This window comes from Hypanus sabinus, chromosome 3 (assembly GCF_030144855.1).
Source record: "Hypanus sabinus isolate sHypSab1 chromosome 3, sHypSab1.hap1, whole genome shotgun sequence".
Classification (NCBI taxonomy): Eukaryota; Metazoa; Chordata; class Chondrichthyes; order Myliobatiformes; family Dasyatidae; genus Hypanus; species Hypanus sabinus.
The window spans coordinates 122915230-122936984 of NC_082708.1; the positions used below are offsets into that span (position 1 = coordinate 122915230).

Sequence of the window (21755 nt, forward strand, 5' to 3'; positions counted from 1 at the left end):
ACTTCACGCATTAAACAAAGTCCGCCACTGACCCGCTTGTTTTGTGAGTGTGAAGCCTGCAATAGGAGGGCAGAGATTGCCGGTGTTACCCCGCAGCGGTCGCACCCCCCAGATTGGGCCCTGCACGGCGCATGCGCGACGCGCCGTTGCCGTGTAGGAGGTGGGGCGACGCGCATGCGTACCGGCCGTGAGGAGTGGCAAGATGGAGACCGGGTCGGGGAGGTTGGTACAGAAAAGGTAAATAAAAACGGCAGTGCAGGTTTAAATTTGGCAAGAAACGTGTTGATTGAACGAAAATTGTATAGGAGAAAGGGTCGGGATTCTACATAATCTGTGGGTTTATATTGATATAGGACGGGGTTTGTAAATTTTGTGCCTGAGTTCAAGGAGGTGTCAGAATAAGAATCAGGATTTTTGTAGTACAGATATGAATATTTTGTTTCATGACAGCAATACAGTATATGACATAATACGATGTTATAAAATAAATATTGTAAAAGAGGAATGGCGAGGATCGTTCAGAAATCGGTTGGCGTAGGGGAGAAACTGTTCCTAAAACGTTGAGCATGGGGTCTTCAGGATACAATGGTAGAAATGAGAAGAGAGCAAATCCCGGACGGTGAGTCCAGCTTTCTTGAGTGTTGAAGATATTCACGATAGTGGGGAAAGTTGTGCCTGTGATGGAGCTTCCTAGCTGTAATTCTTTTCGGCCTTTTTCGATCCCGCACATTGGAGCCTCCGTATGAGTGGGGATGCAACCAGTCAGAATGCTCTCTGAGGTGCATTTGTACAAATGTGATAGTCCTGGTGGCATACCTAATCTCCTCAAACTGTTAATGAGTTTGAACCCCTAATGAGCGAGGCTCAACACTCCCATTCTAACCACATCCTTCTGGAGCACCTTCGAGAGTATCTTGAGCTGTATCACTGTCTAATATGGGAATTACAAGGCATCTGACTGCAAGACCCTGCAACTGATTGTGAGGACTGCTGAGAGAATCACTGGCGTCCCCCCCCACCAACCACCAATCCAGGACATGTACCAGAAGCGTTGCATTTGCAAAGCCCTCTGCATTGTTAAGGACCTTTCCCGTCTGTCCCACAATCTCTTTACCTCTGCCTGACAGTTGTTGTTTACTGTATTATAACAACAAGGATGGTTAGGTTGGGTAACTTCCTCCGAGATGTTGACAACCAGTAACTTGAAGCTGCTTACCTTTTCCACTACTAGCCCTTCAGTGAGGACTGAATCAGAATTAGGTTTAATATCATCGGCATATGTCATAAAATTTGTTCACTTTGCGGTAGTAGTACAATAGAACAAAACTGAATTACTGTAAGTGTATATATATTAAATAGATAAATAAGTAGTGTTCAAAGGTAAAAGTAAAATTTATTATCAGAGTACAAACACAACACCACATACAACCCTAAGATTCTTTTCCTACAAGCATATTTAGCAAATCTATAGAACAATAACTGTAAATAGGATCAATGAAGAACAAACTGTACAATTGCAAATATAAATAAATAGCAATAAATAACGAGCATTAAAATACAAATCCTTAAAGTGAGATCATTGGTTTTGGGAACACCAGAAATAGGATGAGTATAGTTATCCCCTTTTATTCAAGAGCCTGATGGTTGAGAGGTAGTAACTGTTCTTGAACCTGGTGGTGCGAGTCCTGAGGTACTTGTACCTTCTAGCTGAGGGTAGCAACGAGAAAAGAGCACAGCCTGGGTGGTGAGGATCTTTGATGATGGATGCTGCTTTTCTACATCGACTGTGAATACAGCCAGTCAGCACACTTTGAACCATATGTCTATAGAAATCTGCCAATTTTGATGACACATTGAATCTCTGTAGACTTGTGCTTTTGGGAATTATATTTATATGATGGGTCCAGGTCAGGTACTCTGAGATAATGACTCCCAGGAATTTAAAGTTACTGACCCTCTCCACTTCTGATCCTCTGATGAATACTGGTTCATGGACCTCGGTTTCCCTCTCCTGAAGTCTACAATCAGTTCCTTGGTCTTATTGACATTGAGAGGTTTTGTTATTAGACCACTCAATCTCCCTCCCTCTTGTATGCTGATTCATCACCATCTTTGATAGTGCAAAATAGAAATAAAAGTAATAGGTAGTGCTCATGGGTTCAATATTCATTCAGAAACCAGATGGCAGAGGGGAAGAAGCTGTGACAAGTGCCCCAACACAGCTTCCCTCACTGCCATTCAGGACCCCGGATGGTCCTTCCAGGTGAGGTGATACATTACTTGCGTGCCTGTCAGGGTCACTTATTGGGTACAGTGCTCTTGGTGCAGCCTCCTCTACATTAGTGAGACATGATGATTGATTTGTCAAGAACCTTCATTCTGTTTGCCTTAAAAGCTAAAATCTCCTGATGACTACCCATTTCGATTTGACTTCCTATTTCCATTCTGACATGTCTGTCCATGGAAGTCAGAGGCCCAGGTTTTGATGCTTATTGATTCTGCCTTTGCTGAGGTCAGACTCAGGTTGGAGGAGCAGACATATTTTGTCTGGACAGCCTCCAACCTGATCGATCTCATCAACATCTGGTAGTTTTGCCCCTTCGCTCATTCTTTTTGTTTTCCATTTCCTATTCAGGTTACCGTCTCGCCCCTTTACTTCTCATCTACCTGTCACCTCCCTATGATTCCCCTCCTTCCCTTTCTTCCATGGTCCAATGTCCTTTCCTATCAAATTTCTGTTTTTTCACCCCTTTAGCTCTTCCACCTATCCCCTCCTAGCCTCTTACTTCCTTCCCATCACCCACCCACCTTCTCCCTCATCTAGTTTCACCTATCACTTTATAGCTTGTACTCCTTCCTCTCACCCCATCTTGTTATTATAGCTTCTGCCCCCTTCCTTTCCAGTCGTGATGAATAGTCTCAGCCTGAAACGTTGATAACTTATTCCTCTCCATAGATGCTGCTTGGCTTGCTGAGTTCCACCATGGCTTGTGTGTGTTTCTCATGAATTCCAGTATCTACAGAATCTCTTGTGTGTATGCCATGCAATTACTTACAAAACCCAAGGTCAAGATTGAACCCAGATCTCAGGTGCTGTGTATCAGTGGCTCTGATAGTTATCCCCACAATGTGTAGGTGACGTTTTATAGTTTGGCTTGGCACACAAGAATATAAATTGAAAAACAAGGAAAGGAAGGGATGTCAAGTAAAATTGGCCTTTCCCGATACAAACTCCAGAGAGGTAGAATTGATTCATTCTTCATTCACTGTGACCTCATTCACTTCTCCAAACTTGGGGGCAGCCATAGGTGTTCGTTCACATGGGCCCCAGCTATGCCTGCCTCTTTGTTGGCTATGTAGAACAGTACATGTTCAAAACCTTCCCTGGTTATACTCACCAACTCTTCCTCAACTGCATTGGGGCTGCTACATGCACCGATGCTGAGCTCGTCAATTTTAACAACTTTGCCTCCAACTTCCACCCTGCCCTTCAATTCACTTGGTCATCTCTGACACCTCCCTTCCCTTTCTCGATCTCTCTGCCTCCATCTCTGGAGACAATCTGTCAACCAACACCTTTCATAAACTTACTGATTCCCATGGTTATCTCTTCCCACCCCACCTCTTGTAAAAATACTATTCCCTTTTCTCAGATTATTCGCCTCTACCGGATCTGATCCCAGGACGTGGCTTTCTGTTGCAGTTCATCAGAGGTGTCCCCCTTCTTTAAAGAATGGAGTTTTCCTCCCTCCAGTATTGATGCTGCCCTCATCGGCATGTCCTCCATTTCCTGTACGTCCGTGCTTACCCTATCTTCCCGCTGCCTTAATAGTGATGGAGTCTCTCTTGTCCTCACCTACCACCCCATCAGCCTCTGCAACCAACACGTTATCCTCCACAACTTGCTCCATCTCCAGAGTTCCTACCACTAAACATATCTTTACCTCCCCTCAGCTTTCTGCTTTCCACAGGGATCGCTTCCTCTGTGATACCCTTGTCCATTTGTCCCTCACCTCTAACCTTATTCCAGCCACTTATCCCTGAAGTGGCATAAGTGCTACAGCTCCTCCCTCACCTCTGTTCAGGACCCCAAACAGTTCTTGCAGCTGAGGCAACACTTCACCTGTGAGGACGTCTATTGTGTCCAGTGCTCCCGATATGGCCTCCTTTACATTGGTGAGACCCGTCGTAAATTGGTGGTCTGCTTTGTTGAGTACCTCTGCATCACCCGCAACTTCCTGGTGGCCAAGTGTTTTAATTCCGATTCCCATTCCTGTTCTGATGTGTTAGTCCATGGCCTCCTCTTCTGCCAAGAAGAGGCTTCAGGGTGTGGGAGCAACACCTTATATTCTGTCTGGGTACCCTCCAAATTGATAGCATGAATATTGATTTCTTCTTCCAGTAAACAAATCCCTCCACTCCCACCCCACTTTCCTCTATTCCCTACTCTGACCTTTTACTACTTCACATCTGCCTTTTACTTTCCCCTGGGTTCCTTCCTCCTTCCCTTTCTCCTTTGGCCACTCTCCTCTCTTATCAGATTCTTTCTCCTCCAGCCCTTGACTTTTCCCACCCACCTGGTGTCACCTATCGTCATCTAGTCCTTTCATATCTCTTTCCCCACCTTTTTATTATGGCATCTTCCCCCTTCTCAGTCCTGAAGAAGTGTCTTGGCCCAAAATGTCGACTGTTTATTCATTTCTAGATGCTGCCTGACCTGCTGAGTTCCTCCAACATTTTGTGTATTTTGCTTTTTATTTCCAACATCTACAAACTTTCTCATGTTTGTGACCTCCCCTCTTCCAGTTTGGATAAAGCCCTTGACCATGTCTCATTTATTTCTTGCCCTTCTACTCTCATCCTTTTCTATCCTTTACATTTTGTATGGATAAGAACAAAGATCTTTAAGTCCTAGCTTTCTGCACCTCAAAGCATCAAAACATTTTAAACGTTATTATTACAAGGTGCTGTGCCATATACAGCAATTCTTCAAACTGCACTCCCAGTGTTGTCACCACAGATCATTATCATTTACAAATGAAGCTAAGTTATTTTCTGCATTCAGACATAGTTTTCTACATATATAATGCATAGTTTTGTGAAAACACAGCCTCTGGTGTTGTTGGTGTGTTTGTAGTAATTGGCTGTTTAAAGTGGAGACCAGGATGTGGATAAGAAGTGGAGAACTTCTTTCTCAATTATCTCTACGCATATTAATAAATTGTACCAGATTATCTCTCCTAGATGAAAACAGTTTCTGTTTGGGAGAGGAAGCTTAATAGACTGCAGCTTTGAGCAATTCCACAATAAGTGTAATTCACTAATTAACTATGTGATGTGGAAACTATGTTTTATTGTAAATGTACTCTTAACTAATACAATGCATTCTGTGCAGTGTTAAAATTGCAGCTGGAGCTGTTGTCTGTGTGGAAAGTGAAATCAAAGGAGATGTAACTATTGGTAAGTGATGTTTAAAAAATGCTGTTTATTTTTAGAATAAGTTAATGCTTGGTTCTGGTAAATTTTGATTTAACCAGAAGTATGCCATATCTCACAAATGTGTCAAGCATAATGACAAAGGACAATGAAATAACGCTAATTACATAATCTCTAATTTATCTTTAACAGTCTTTTTGCTCCTACATTAACAATCAGGCTGATGATACTCATTATTTAGGTTTAATTTAAAATGCATTTTAAAAAGCTGGATATGTGCAATTAAAAATGTAAATACACAAGCTCCTGTCAAACATATCTTGCTATTACCAGAAGGTGAACACCTGATACTCTATGTGTGTGATTTTCTCTTTTAAACTGCTGAGCATCACCTTTGGCATCAAAAATTAATAAGTGCTAGACTTTTTCCTTCAGATTTTAATTACTGGAGATTTAAATAACTTTTTCTTTGTTTTTTCCTTTGTTATTTTTCTTCCTCTTTATCATTTTGTACATAGTTTGACATTGAATTAATTATTCTGACTTTTCAAACTCTGTATGTAACTGACACTTAATTGATTTCCCTTGTCGGAAACAGCGTAGTTTCAGACTAGGTGGTTGCACTTTTAAGAGGCGATGAGAAGATTTTTTCTGGGGGTTATAAATCTTTGGATTTCTCAATCCCAGCAAAGCGTGAAGGTCGAATGATAGATTTTCTTTTGACTGTAAAGACACCAAGAGTTACTGGGAAAAGGGAGAAAACTGAGCTTGGGTCCAGATCAGAGTAGATATGATCTTTTAGTAATTTCAGTACTCAGAACCAATAACTAACTTTATACAGTAACATCTTTAATGATTTTTGTTTGAAAACCTGAATACTCCATATCCACAGATTTTCTCTTATCTACCATGCTGGTTAAACTTCTGAAACTGATAGAACAATCTTTGGTCTTATACTTGCTTACGTATGTCAGAATATCAATCTGGTCCACAGTATAAAAGTATTGCTTTCTCCATTAGGTGTAGCATGAGGGTAAAAATGCAGTTTGTTTTCTAAGGTCCTAGGACAGTAGTTCATCCTAAGGCTCGTATTATCGCAGAAGCAGGACCGATCGTCATTGGAGAAGGGAACTTGATTGAAGAACAAGCACTTATTATTAACAGGTATGTGTGAGACCAAATGCTAAATGGGTATTCACAAATAAAGATTCCAGACATATAACAAATTTATTTTGCTTCTGTAAATACTTCCTCCCATTTTGGGAAAAACAAGGAAATCAGACATGTAAGGATTTGAAAAGGATGACGGTTTTGAAGAAAGTTACTGCTTAACTGGGTGAGAATGTACACCCCAAGCAAAGGTGATGAGGGAATGGTACTTGGTGGGTATTAAAACTAAACCTCTCAGCAGATATATTGATAACCTATAATATGATTCAGTATTAGACAGCTGCAATGGAGAAGGATACTATCAGGTAGAAATAGTATTTTATGACTGGGACATAAAAGAATGACTTTGGTCTTCCCAGAACTTTGGTTGAAATTTCTCCATCCAGTTTTGGATAATGGTTGAGCACTGTGATAATTTAAAAGTTTTGCTGGTAGTGAGATGTAGTTGAGTACCTGAATTTCATTGAAAACTGGTGTTTATTTTGGGATAACATTGCCAAGAAGCGCTGTGTAGATAGGAAATAGAATATAGCCTGAAACATCAAACCTTGAGAGAAAGAAATGTAAAGAGAAATGATTACTAGAAATACACTGAACAAATGGGAATAAGAAAAGGTGTTGCAATTCCACACAGAGAAAGGGAAGTCATTACTGGTAATTCCGTAACTGAAAAGGATGAAATGGTGAGTGCAGTTGGAAGACAGTGGGAAGACACTGAAGAGGGATATTTGCTTTGAGTTGAAATGAATGAGGAAGGACGATTCACCTTTATTAGTCATTTACTCAGTGAGCACTTTATTTGGTACAGCTTTCCAGTACTGGATAGGACCCCTCTTTGCCCTCAGAACAGCCTGAATTCTTCATGGCATAGACTCAACAAAATGCTGGAAACCTTTCTCAGAGATTGTAGTCCATCTTGACATGATAGCATCATGCTGTTGCTGCAGTTTTATGCTGTGAATTTCCTGTTCCTTCACATCCGAAAGGTGCTCTATTGGATTGAGATCTGATGACTGTGGAGGACATTGAAGTACACTGAATATCAAGATTCCTCAAATTGAATGTTGTTTTTTAAAGTCTTCGTCTTTCCAGTTTTGGTGAGCCCACGCCACTGCAGCCTCAGTTTCCTGTTCTTAGCTGACAGGAGTAGAACCTGGTGTGGTCTTCTGATGCTATTCTGATTCTCTTATCCACTTCAAGGTTTGATGTGTTGTGCATTCAGCGATGCTCTTCTGTACAACTCTGTTGTAAGGTGTGGTTATTTGAGTTACTGTCACCTTCCTGTCAACTTGAACCAGTTTGGTCATTTTCCTCTAACCTCTCTCATTAACAAGGTGTCATCCATAGGACTTCTGCTCACTAGATATTTTTTGTTTCTCATACCATTCCCTGTAAACTCTGGAGACTGTTGTGCATAGAAACCACAGGAATCAGCAGTTTCTGAGATACTCAAACCATCTCGTCTGGCACCAACTGTCATTCCATGGTCAAAGTCACTTGGATCACATTTCTTCCCCATTCTGATGTTTGGTGTGAATAACATCTGAACCTCTTGACCATGTATGTGTGCTTTTATGCATTGAGTTGCTGACATAATTGGCTGATCAGATATTTGCATTAATGATCCGGTGTACCTAATGAGTGGCCACTAAGTGTACATGTTAGATTTATGACTTTGCATCAAGCTATTTGAGAGGGATATTCCCAGGAAAGATCGGCATGGAATTGGGAGATAATGTTCTAAGTGGCTCTCACATAGCATGGCTGAAGTGGAGTGGACACTACTTGAGGATGAGACATATGAGCAGTAATGACTAACAGCAATGCCATTCAGTTGGGTAGCTTGTGGTTGAAAGAGCTAGAAGAATCTACAGTGAGCATTACATGGAGAAATCACTTTCATGGCAAGTTGGTCCATTGCTCTAGGAAGGAGAGTGAAGTGATTTAAGATCCTGGAATCTTGGTGAAGCTGCTTCCATTTAATGGTGACAGTGAACATGGAAGGGAAGTAAGTGATATTTAAGGCTAATTACACCAGAGAAGTAAAGCTAGGTGTTATCTTTGCATTTGGATGAATAAGACCTTTTCAAATTGATATGACCTGGCAATAACCCAAATGTATAACAGGTAGATCTGGAAGTGAATCACAAAACCAGTTAATGTCATATCTCTTAAAGAATGCATTACTAGATAGAAAGGATAGACAATTTTGCCCAATCCCATTATATTTATTTGGTGTATTCACCAATTCCAACGTAGTTACTAACTTAAAATCTTAACTATAACTCACAATATTGAATACATGATGTTGTTTGTGGAGTTGACTATTTTGATATTTGTGTGTGGATGGATGAGCAGGGTAGAGGAACAATGTTTAGAATATGAACTGCATTTGGAAAACTCAACAGCTTGGTGCTGTCTTGAAATTCTGTCAGAATGCAGGGTTGCTATAGCCAACAAATTTTATCTTTACACAACACAACACACACAATAATTTTTGATATAAATAGGATTGTCCCTTCAACTCACAATTTAAAAAATCATTTGAAGTGTTATAATGTTTTTACCTTTCAGTAACAATGCCTTTGTCTCTTTCTTCAACCTTGAATCCTACTTTACATTTTAAAATTCTAAATCTCTGTTGACCTGCCCTCTGATTGTTCAGTAATCCTGACAGTTTAGTATCTGGCTCACTCTAAAGTGTGAAACGTGATCAGGATGCCTAGTGGGGTGTGCGGCTAAAGTTGGGAGGTCCGAAGTGCTGTTGGGGCCAGGGTCTGGACTGCAGGCTGGGTGTGTGGTTGGAGCCAAGAGTGAGCTCAAGAATACCAGTGTACCCGTAACTTGGTTAAGTTTACAGTTCAAGCCAAGGTCCAAAGTACCTTACATTTTCTGCTCCTTTTAAACTCAACTGGTTCATTGGAACATTTATTATACTACTGTGTGATATGTAAAAAAAACAAGAAGTATAAATGTGTTTGCACATTGATAATATCCAATTGTCTAGAAAACCCACTAGCCTAGCACAAACAAAATCCAAAGGGTGATATTTATCAATATTTTAATGTTAACTCTTTTGCTATTGCCAACACCACAAAATTAATCCCAAACTTCTTCATTTCACTTTTTGAATCTGTAAACTTTCTTAAACCTCAGAGTTTAAATGTAACTTTCAGACACCACTTCCAAACACTATACAAAATACCTCAGTGTCTTCTCTGATTTTTCTTTCTTTAATCTTTACAAATTACCCAAGGGCAATTCCTATGCTAAAGGTGCAACAGCAAAAAAATGCAGTTTTCCTTTTTGAAATAGACAAGATCTTGTTTTATGGTGTTAATAAAAATTGCTGCTGTCTTCCAGCTATCCAGAAAATCTTGTGCCTCAAAAGGAAGATATTGAACCTAAAGTTATGACTATTGGAACAAACAATGTATTTGAAGTTGGTTGTCGTATCCTTTCTTGTAAATAATTATCAATAAGCTTTGCTTTCAAATTATTATGATTTGGTGAGTTGTAAGAATTTAGTTTCCACAAATGATGTTGTTTCCAGTGCTATAAACCATTCCAATCAAGAATTATTTTGATGTATCTGTTTCCATCTGAACTGTAACTGAGATAGCTAAAAGTTATTTGATTATTGTAACCCGGGCAAAAGCATTAAGATGAAAACCATCCACAGTAGTTTTGTTATTTCTTTTTAGTTTTGTCTTCAATTCCACGACTCCTGAATCTCTGTTGTAAACAACATCATGAATATGGGATATACTCCAGACCACGTCTAACTGAGACAAATCCCTTTCCAATTGGTTATGTCCAAATACCAAACAAAAACTTACATAGTGGACAGCGTAACTATAGATGAATGCTACCAAACAAGCTGCCACTAAATGTTTTTGCTCAAATTTATCTCTAAACAAAGTCATTAATCTAATAGCTGGATCTTTGTCTATATTTTCTGCAAATAACAGATTCAAGAATCACAGTGAACTTTATTTTTCAACTCACAGACCTCCGTTGATACCCTGCTCCCCCTCTTAACCCCATCCCTATCTATTATTTTAGTCTGGTTTTCTTTCTCTTTTTCCCCCCTCACTATAATCTCCCCCTAGTCCTACCTTTCTTTCTCTTTTATTTCCCATAATTCTCCACCTTCCCCCTAGCCCATTTCCCTCCAGCCTATCACTTCCCAGCTCTCTACTTCATCGCTCCCCCCACTTCTTATCCCCCCTCGACCATCCCATGTTACTTCACTCCTGATGAAGGATTTCGGCCCAAAACGTCGTCACTACCTCCTCCCGTAGATGCCGTCTGGCCTGCTGAGTTCTGCCAGCATTTTGTGTTTTTATGAACTTTATTAAACATTATTTTGTTAAAGTTGACACTGCAGAAAACTTTCATGAGAGGTATCAGGTGAGGAAAGAGTATTATAGTACTGGTTGGCAGTAAACACCATTTGCTTTGTGCTAGGACATGGCTTATTTTTTTTTTGTCTAAGTGCTTTGTAGGTGTTTCCAAATCCAATTCCAGCAATAATACCAGTAGAACAAATAATTGTTGGGTAATGGAGATAAGGTTAATTTATCTTAATTTAAAATGAGTTTTAATTCATATAGTGATTACTGTACAGAAAAGTAGCTATCGTGGTATTTACAATTTTACTTAAGTCATTTTGCATTCTTGGTCCTCTCTAAAAATTCACTATGTGAACATTACAAGTGTCAAATTAAGTTAATCTCAGCATTGAAAGAAGTAACATCCACGTCTAAGAGCTGGAGAGAGGGAAATTGCAGTAACGAGTAATACTTTAGGATAGTCTGAGGATAATGCAATATCTTCAGAAGAGAAAAATGGAAGTGATCAGAAAATAAATGGTACAGTTAATTTTCTTTAATTACCTACATCAGATTTTGAAGCTCTGAAGATTGGAGATAACAATGTAATTGAATCTAAAGGTAAGCTGCATTTGGGAAAGAAAATGTAATTCTGATCAAACGCTTTGAAATAAAATTGAGTGGTTCTTGTTCTCCTGTCTTACCAGTGACTTGTTTTGCTATCTGCTATTTCAGTTGTTGTAGGATTTTTGCAGAGAAATGTGTGACCAACCAAGCTGATGAAAATTTGTTGCCTTGCCTATCAAAATGGACAGAATTGACTGGTATTTTGCAACTATTTAATCTACTGCCGGACCTTTAGAACACCACACAAATATACACATCTGTAATGTTTAAAGGCAGAAGTGCCAAAGGTGTATGCTCTTATCTCTGACAACAAAAATATTTGTTGAACAGTTAAAATGAATGCAGGTAGTCTAAGGCACAGAAACAATTTTTTTCTTAAAACTCTATATAAAAAAACAAATACAGTGGATTTTGGTTAATTAGAACACATTAGGACCAGTATATTTTGGCCCAATTATGTGGCTGCCCAATTAGTGGACGTTTCATAGAAATAGTTAAAAAGGTATAAATAGACATACTACTGTTTAACTGACTAATAAGTTATGTATTTAGGACAGTAACAACACTACTACAGTACTGTGTGTGTGGCCTCTGTTGGTTGTGGTCGACAATGGGTACTGCGCCTCTGGTAGTCACTGGGAGTGGCCTCTCTAGGGCTCAAGCCAGGGCAGAGTGGATATGGAGATCATTCTGTTGCCCGTGCAGTGGGACCCCCCTCTCCACGCTGATGACGGGTCCAAAGGAACGACGAGAGTCGATACAGTTTGGTGGCAGCAGCATCGCAGGAGTTGCCGTGCCGGGGCTGGGTACAGCAGTCAGCTACCTTTGGGACTCCGACTCCGGATTTTTCCTCAGGGTTTATTCCTAATGCCTTTCCCGTGAGTGGGTATAGCCGTAAGGCAGCAGAGGTCTGAAATTGGAGTTTTCTCTCTTCTAGATGAGCTACCATCCGTGATTAATGAGCCCCATCTGTCTGGAGCAACGGGTTTTAAGGCGCCAGTGATCTGCCTTTGCCCCTTCTCCTGTCAGTGAGAACAGTTCCACCAGGCATAAGAACTATGCCACATGTGAAGGCCAGAAGTTGTCAGAGGCTTTTTGAGATGTATGCCATGGAGAGCGCTTGTTTAGCAGTGGGAGCTCGTCCCCACTAGCACCCTTTGGCTATGACTACCTTTGGAGCCACTACAGTACTATAAAACGGTGTATTAGATCCTAATTGTTCTTGACGAAGGAATTCATCCACTGTAAGCTGCTGTGTTCGATTAACTGCATAAATGAACAAAATCAGTGCAGGTAATGGACTGCCTTCATTGCATTCCTGAATGAAGTAGTGTTGTAATCCAACAATAAATATCCTTGCGTCCTGTGTAGTCACTAGCTCAAGTTCAGAGCTCAAGATTCTACACTTACAGTGTCAGCACTATCTTCCTCATCGTGTGCATTCTTGAATTTAATGTGGAGCATTCATTTCTATCAAAATAACCAACCATCAATTGTTTTAAAATCTTCATAACTCAGCTTCTTAGCTACCTCATATGACTTGTTTTTATAAAATAGTAGTCCACTCACACACACACACCTTTTCAACATTTGGTTCCTTACCTTCAGGCTTTTGTTTTTGGGATCCTCTTTGTTGTCCCTCATGTTCTCCCCATTTTCTTGTAGTTATTTAGCTGATGTATGTATGAAGCGTGCATTTGTAGATCTTGGCACTCCAGTTATCTCTGCCAGCTGACAATGAATGGTGTTAGGTGGATGGTTTTTAATTTGGTCTAGTAGGGTAATTTTTTAGGCTAATGTCAAATCTTTAAAAGGCATCTTGGTAAGGGTCTGAATTTTTTTTAAATCAAAATAAAAAAACAAAATTATTAAAAATCACTGTGTTTTGAACCGGTGTCCATTGGCCCAAATGGATAACATAACACAAGCACATGCAACTGATGTTATTTAAAAATTGCTCTAAACGTGGTGTAGTGTCTAACATTCATACGAATGCATGTGACTGATGCTAGTTAGGAACTGTTTGGCAACAGTCTCCTGGCCTAATTAAGTAGCATAGCGTTTCAAACAGCCAAAGAGAATCCCAGCTATTTTTTCAATTAGTTTTTGTTCTTTAAGATTTGTCCTAAATGAGGAACTGATTTGAAGTTATTACTTGAAAAAACTTTAGAAAAATTAGTGGTCAAAGTGGTAAGTCCCGATGGCTGCCATTCCAAGGTGTTTTTAAAATAAGGTGAGAAAATGGTTGATATCATCAATGTAGTGTAAAGATTCCCCAGCTTAAATTGTGTCCTAGAAAAGAAAATTGGAAGTTCCATTGCTGAGATTGTGGCTTTTTACACAGTGGCATAAACTTTCTAAAATAAGAAAATCTTAATTAAATCTGTCAGGACTCAGCTGGATTATATTTTAGGATGAATGTTAATGCTAGAGTAATTCCAAAGATGAGGAATTTATCTTGTGGAGACTGCAAAAATCTGGAGCAGAAAAAGATACAAGGAGATGAGAGGGATGTCTAAAATCCATGGTACATTCATAGAACTTTGGTAGAGGTTTGGTACTGGTGACATAGTAAATTGCCTCAAACCCCCAATGAACTATAGGTGCTGGCATGCTTTCTTTGTGATTGCATCAGTGTGTTAGTCCCAGGATAGATCCTCTGAGATGTTGACATCCACGAACTTGAAGTTGATCGCCCTTTCCACCGCTGAGGACTGGTGTGAGTTCTCCCAACTTTCCCTTTCAAAAGACTATAATCAATCCCTTGGACTGGCTGATGTTGAATGAAAGGTTGTGACACTACTCAACTAGCCAATCTGTCTCACTGCTGTGTGCCTCACTATTGCCATCTTGATCATGAGTATAGTGAGAGTAGAGCATGCATCCCTGAGGTGTGCCTGTGTTGATTGTCAGCAAGGATGAGGTATTATTACCAATTAGCACTGATTGTGGTCTCCCAATGAGGAAGTGGATATAGTTGCAGACAAACATACAGAGGCCCAGTTTTGAAGCTTGTTGATTAGTACTGAGGTAGAATAGTGTTGAGTACAGCTGTAATCAATGAACACCAGCCTGATAAAAGTATTGTGTTGTTCAGCTGCTGCAAAGCCAAGTAAAGAGCCAGTGAGATTGTGCCTACTGTAGAGCTGTTGTGACGGTAAGCAAAATTGCAGTGGATCCAGTTCCCTAGCCTTGACCAACCTTTCAGAGTACTTCATTACTGAGTTGATAGTCATTGAGGCAGCTCACCCTAACCAGTATGATTGATGCCTTTCTGAAGCAGGAACCTCCGACTACAGCAGTGAGAGGTAAGCACAGGTTTTCAGTAACGTTGGGGCCTGACACCTTGTCAAGGGTTAACTCTCCTGAAGGATGCTGTGATGTCGGTCTCCGAGACAGAGGTCACAGGGTTACCAGGTGCTGCGGGATTTTGCACAGGTGTAGCTTTATTCTCCCTTTCAAAGCATGCATTGACATGTTTCTGTGCATTTTTTGATACTATTATGAGACTGGTGATCCACAATTCATGGTTTTTAGCTGTTTTTGTATTTGTTTCTTTTTTGGTTGTGAAATTGGATTGGCATAGATGTAACATTAATACTTTAGATTGATTAATCTTTATGCTGTAATTGTAACAGTTGAGATGTTGCAGCCAATATATATTCTTTCTGAAGATGTTATTTTTCTGTTGGAATTTTCTTAAACTGCTACTTATTTTGATTCAGATACCTATAGCTTTATGTTTTTCTTTTGTTTTTCAGCATATATAGGTAGAAATGTGATCCTAACCAGTGGATGTATTATTGGAGCCTGCTGTCATGTAAATTCCTGTGAAGTTATTCCAGAAAACACAGTTATCTATGGAGTAGATTGTATGCGAAGAGTACAGTCGGAACGCCCACAGGTAGGAGACAACAATAAATTAATACTAATAATAAGAGTTGCCCTCAGAGGGAGTAATTCGAGAGATTTGTGAATGAAAAAGAGTCATGCGGCTAAGGACCTATGAGGAGGAGTTTGAGAATGGGTAAGTCAAAATCTTGAAGTATTGAGAAGGAATTTAGGATCAAGTTGAGTGTAGAGAATGGCATTTTTGTAGTCACTGGTATCTGGTAGTATTGATGTGAAACAAAATGTCTTTCAAATTGTATTAAGTTAATAATAGTGTAAATTAATAAAATTTCAAATACTTTTTCCTTGAAGATACTTATAGAATAACAATCTATTGAAAAGTTTGGTAGTCTGTAAGTTTTATAAAACTCTGGAGTTAGGACTGTGACATTCAATTCTGGCCACGCCATTACAGAAAGGCTATGGCGAGAGTGCAGCAAAGGTTTAAAGGCAGACGTCTGTCAAAACGTACAGTGAAATGCATCATTTGCATCAACAACCTGTACAGTCTGAGGAGGTGCTGCAGCAGTGCGCGAGCCCTCTACTTACTAAATCCTTACTGACCCGTTTATCTTTGGAATGTGGGAGGAACCTGGAGCACTTGGAGGAAACACATATGGTCATGGAGAAAAGGTACAAGCTGCTTACGGACAGTTGCTGACCCCGATTGCTGTTGCGCTAAAACATTATGCTAGCTGCTATGCTACCATGCTGCCTTAATTGTAGGGTTATGTGCCATAAGGAGAATTTGGACAAACAAGGGTTGTTTTCTCTGGAGCAAGAAAGACTGAGAGGAGACCTGGTAGAAGATAGAAGACTTTGTGGCGACCCATTTCCTAGCGCACTCGAACTGGCTCACAAATAGCCAGCGCGCCGGCATAAAGGCCAGTCCCAAAAGGGCCAGGTCTGCTTCACCAACAAAGGGAAAAGCCCGCGCGGGACTGTGAATACGTGCCCCCTACAGCATCCGCACCCGGGGAGGGCGGGATCAGGAAGGCTTTAAAGCGGGGCCATGAAGTTCGAATAAAATCTTTTTGTAACTGCAGTTCATTGACTCTGTGTCGTTATTTCAGCGCTGTGTGTAGTACACCGCTACAACTTCATAAATTCCAAGAGGCATGGGTAGAGTAGGCAACCAGAATCTTTCTTACAGTATTGCAATGTCTAATACTAGAGGGTATGCCTTTACGGTGAGAGGGGCAAGTTTTTGTTTTACACAGACCGTGTCTGACAAGTGCTGTGATGGGTGGTGGTGGAAGCAGATAGAGATGTTTAAGATCTTTTAAATAGACATTTGAATGTACAGAAAATGGTGGGAAGTGGACCATGTATAGGCAGAAGAGATTAGGTTTGTCTGTCTGTGTAGTTGTATATCTGAGAGTTGAGATTTTCAAAACAGGTTTGTTCAGAGATGCTGCCTGACCTGAACCATCATAAAAAAATGACTAACCGTATTCTGTAACAGTATAATGGACTATTTTTCTTTTGAAACGTAATTTGGTTGTTGGCTGTTTTAAATCCTGAAACTTAAAGCTTTGTTATCCCAAGTGTGAATGTTTAATTAGTGTGTAACCTTTTTATTTATAGCCACAAACTCTACAGCTTGATTTCCTGATGAAGATCTTGCCTAATTATCATCACCTGAAGAAAACAGTGAAAGGATGCTCCACTCCAATAAAAAGCTGAAGAGGACCAGAATCTGAGTTCTGCGGAGGAGCTAATTTATTTTGTTATAAGCTTGGTATCCGAGAAACAGCAGTCATGCTGAAACAATTGCATGTAGAACCTTATCCTGTAGTATATAACGTGTCCTTCATGATTAAATGAAAATATAATTTGTTATAACAATTGTTGATTTGTTTCAGTTAACTTGGTCAGTTCTTGTTTTCACTATTTAGTTAATCCTAATCCTTTAAAGTAATTATGTAAATATTACAGCAATCTTAATGTGGACCAAAAACTAACTTTAAAGACAAAGGGCATTACAAAACTTGTTGGTCTTCTGTTTATTTTGCATAAAATTAATAGTTCTCTTCCCCCTTCCATATCATTATATACTAATGAAGAAGCTGAAACTAAAAATGCAGTAGTCCAGTATAGTAGTTTACCATGGTAATGAAGCAATTTGTGAGATGCTATTATAGCTTGGTGTGCCAGAGTTCGGAGTTCACTTCTATAAGGAATTTGTACATTTTTCTCGTGAGCACGTGGGTTTCCTCCAGTTGCTCCGCAGTCCAAAGGTGTACCAATTAATCGGTCATTGTAAATTGCCCTGTGAATAGGCTTGTTGGGCCGGAAGAGCCTGTTTCACGCTGTATCTCCAAATAAAATAAAACATAAAATATTTACTATTAGTTCCTTGATTCCATTTTCAACAATTCTCAGCCTTTATTGATTAAATTTGATTAAGTGAAAATTACTTATACAAAACTTAAACTACCAACACTGATTGCGAAGAAAACATTCAGTTATAATGTATGATTTACCTACTTTACAATAATAAATGGAATTTTGAAGTATTTTATTGAACATCCTGAGATCATGAAAAGCAATTTATTACTGAAAGCATTTAGATATTGATTGTGATACCAGTAGGTATATTTTGATGGCAGTCATAATTTAAAGACTTTTTTCTTCGTGGTTGAAATTTCTATGGTTTAACAATTAACTGCATAGTTTTGTTTTATTATAATTACTTTATAAGCTTCCATAATGAGAGAGTTGGCGGTGGCACACTGATATGACCGTAAGACACAGGAGCGGAATTAGTCCAATCAAGTGTGCTTTGCCATTCCTTCATGGCTGATTTATTATCCCTCTCAACCCCTGCCTTTTCCCCATAACCTTTGACACCTAAAAGAAGATACGAGGTTGGTTTGGCAAATAAGGTGAAAGTAAATCCGAAAGGTTTCTACAGTTATATTAAAAGCAAGAGGATAGTGAGGGATAAAATTGGCCCCTTAGAGAATCAGAGTGGTCAGCTATGTGTGGAGCCGAGGGAGATGGGAGTGATTTTGAACGATTTCTTCTCTTTGGTATTCACTAAGGAGAAGGATATTAAATTGTGTAAGGTGTGGGAAACAAGTAAGGAAGTTATGGAACCTATGACAATTAAAGAGGTGGAAGTACTGGCGCTTTTAAGAAATTTAAAAGTGGATAAATCTCTGGGTCCTGACAGGATATTCCCCAGGACCTTGAGGGAAGTTTGTGTAGAAATAGCAGGAGCTCTGACGGAGATCTTTAAGATGTCATGAGAAATGGGGATTGTGCCCAAGGATTGGCGTATTGCTCTTGTGGCTCCATTGTTTAAAAAGGGTTCTAGAGGTAAGCCTAGCAATTATAGACCTATCAGTGGTGGGTAAATTAATGGAAAGTATTCTTAGAGATAGTATTAATAATTATCTGGATAGACAGGATCTGATTAGGAGCAGCCAGCATGGATTTGTGCGTGGAAGGTCATGTTTGACAAACCTTATTGAATTTTTTGAAGAAGTTACGAGGAATGTTGACAAGGGTAAGGCAGTGGATGTAGTCTATATGGACTTCAGCAAAGCCTTTGACAAAGTTCCACATGGAAGGTTAGTTAAGAAGGTTCAGTCGTTAGGTATTAATGCTGGAGTAATAAAATGGATTCAACAGTGGCTAGATGGGAGATGCCAGAGAGTAGTGGTGGATAATTGTTTATTGGGATGGAGGCCAATGAGGCCGGTGACTAGCCTCAGGGATCTGTTTTGGGCCCAATGTTGTTTGTAATATACATAAATGATCTGGATGATGGGGTGGTAAATTGGATTAGTAAGTATGCTGATCATACTAAGGTAGGAGGTGGTGTGGATAATGAGGTGGGTTTTCAAAGTTTGCAGGGAGATTTATGCCGGTTAGAAGAATGGGCTGAATGTTGGCAGATGGAGTTTAATGCTGAGAAGTGTGAGGTTCTACATTTTGGCAGGAATAATCCAAATAGAACATACAGGGTAAATGGTAGGGTATTGAGGAATGCAGAGGAACAGAGAGATCTAGGAATAACAGTACATAGTTCCCTGAAGGTGGAGTCTCATGTAGATAGGGTGGTGAAGAAGGCTTTTGGAACGCTGGCCTTTATAAATCAAAGCATTTAGTACAGAAGTTGGAATGTAATGTTAAAATTGTACAAGGCATTGGTAAGGCCAAATTTAGAATATTGTGTGTAGTTCTGGTCACCGAATTATAGGAAAGATATCAATAAATTAGAGAGAGTGCAGAGACAATTTACTAGGATGTTACCTGGGTCTCAGCACTTAAGTTACAGAGAAAGGTTGAACAAGTTGGGTCTCTATTCATTGGAGCGTAGAAGGTTGAGGGGGGATTTGATCGAGGTATTTAAAATTTTGAGAGGGATAGATAGAGTTGATGTGAATAGGCTGTTTCCATTGAGAGTTAGGGGGCAGAAGTTTAAGGGAAACACGAGGGGGTATTTCTTTACTCAGAGAGTGATAGCTGTGCGGAATGAGCTTCCTGTAGAAGTAGTAGAGGCCAGTTCAGTTGTGTCATTTAAGGTAAAATTGGGTAGGTATATGGACAGGAAAGGAGTGGAGGGTTATGGGCTGAGTGCGGGTAGGTGGGACTAGGTGACATTAAGAGTCCGGCACGGACTAGGAGGGCCGAGATGGCCTGTTTCCATGCTGTGATTATTATATGGTTATATGTTATATGGTTAATCAGAAACCTATCAACCTCGACTTTAAGTACACCCAAAGACTTGATCTCCACAGGCATCACCCTCTGGCTAAAGAAATTCCTCCTCATCTCTGTCCTAAAGGGACATCCCTTTATTCTGAAACTGTGCCTTGGACTCCACTCCCCCCCCCCCCACTATAAGAAACATCCACTCTGTCTAGGCCTTTCAATATTTGATACATTTTAATTCCAATGAGTACAGGCTCAAAGCCATCAAATGCTTCCCATACGTTAACCCGTTTATTCCTGGGATCATTCTCATGAACCTCCTCTGGTCCTCCAACGCCAGCACATCTTTTCACATTTAAGGGGCCCAAAACTACTCATGATACAGTCTGACCAATGCCTTAAAAAGCCTCAGCATTACATCCTTGCTTTTATACTCTAGTCCTCTTGAAATGAATGTTGACTTTGCACTTTCCTTCCTTACTACTAACTCAACTTGTAAGCTAACCTCTGGGGATCCTGCATGAAGACTCCCAAGTTCCTTTGCATTCTTGATTTCTGAATTTTATCCCTGTTTAAAGAATAGTGTAAGCCTATATTCCTTCTACCAAAGTGCATGACTATAAACTTCTGCAGACTCCCTGCTTCCTCAACACTACCTGTCCCTTCAGCTATCTTCATATTATCTGCAAACTTAGCCACAAAACCATAAATTCCTCATCCAAGAAGTCATCTCTCTGACATAGTGGTGTCAAGAAAACAAAGGAGCTGGTTGTGGATTACAGGAGGAATAGAGACGGGCTAACTCCTATTGACATCAGAGGGTAAACAGCTTTAAGTTTCTCGGCATCCACATCACCGAGGACCTCACGTGGTCTGTACACACCAGCTGCGTGGTGAAAAAGACACAACAGCATCTCTTTCACCTCAGATGGTTGTGAAATTTTGGTATGGGCCCCTAAATCCTAAGAAATTTCTGCAGGGGCACAATTGAGAGCATCCTAACTGGCTGTATCACTGCCTGGTATGGAATCTGTACCTCCCTTAATCGCAGGACTCTGCAAAGAGTGGTGTGGACAGCCCAGCACATCTGTAGTTGTGAACTTCCCATGATCCAGGATATTTACAAAGACAGTTGTGAGAAGAGAGCCCTTAGGATCATTAGGGACCCAAGTCACCCAACCACAATCTATTCCAGCTGCTACCATCAACATAAAAGCCAGGACCAACAGGCTCTGGGACAGCTTCTTTCACCAGGCCACGTGACTAAGTCATGCTGATTTGAGCGTATTTTATGTTATATTGACTGTACTATTTATTATAAATTACTATGGTTGCACATTTAGATGGAGACATAATGTGAAGATTTTTACTCAGGTATGTGAAGGATGTAAGAAATAAAGTCAACTCAATTCAAATCATTGACATATAACATGAAAAGAAGCAGTCCCAATACTGACTCCTGTGGCATACCACTAGTCACCGGCAGCCAACCAGAAAGCCGAGAGTGGGGGGGAGGGGAAGATGTGGCTGGTGGTGGGATCCCGTAGGAGGTGGCGGAAGTTACAGGGGATTATACGTTGGATCTGTAGGCTGGTAGGGTGATAGGTGAGGACCAGGAGGACTCTATCCCTG

The 21755-nt window shown here is 40.1% G+C and overlaps 1 protein-coding gene across 1 annotated transcript; it reads left to right on the forward strand.

Moving 5' to 3' along the window:
* Positions 1-161: 161 nt before the first annotated feature.
* On the forward strand, positions 162-17962 carry dctn6 (dynactin subunit 6). Its single transcript, XM_059965055.1, has 7 exons — positions 162-237; positions 5396-5460; positions 6495-6600; positions 9970-10058; positions 11514-11561; positions 15329-15471; positions 17046-17962. Exons 1-7 carry the CDS (start codon positions 203-205, stop codon positions 17142-17144), a joined length of 585 nt encoding a protein of 194 aa, XP_059821038.1. The 5' UTR covers positions 162-202; the 3' UTR covers positions 17145-17962.
* The last annotated feature ends 3793 nt before the right edge of the window (positions 17963-21755 follow it).

Excerpts from the sequence above, each read along its gene's own strand:
- dctn6 (XM_059965055.1), top strand. The coding sequence starts at position 203 with ATGGAGACCGGGTCGGGGAGGTTGGTACAGAAAAG. Across the intron at positions 10,059-11,513 it reads TGTATTTGAAGTTGGTTGTC|ATTTTGAAGCTCTGAAGATT; the intron begins GTATCCTTTCTT and ends TACCTACATCAG. Across the intron at positions 15,472-17,045 it reads TACAGTCGGAACGCCCACAG|CCACAAACTCTACAGCTTGA; the intron begins GTAGGAGACAAC and ends TTTTATTTATAG.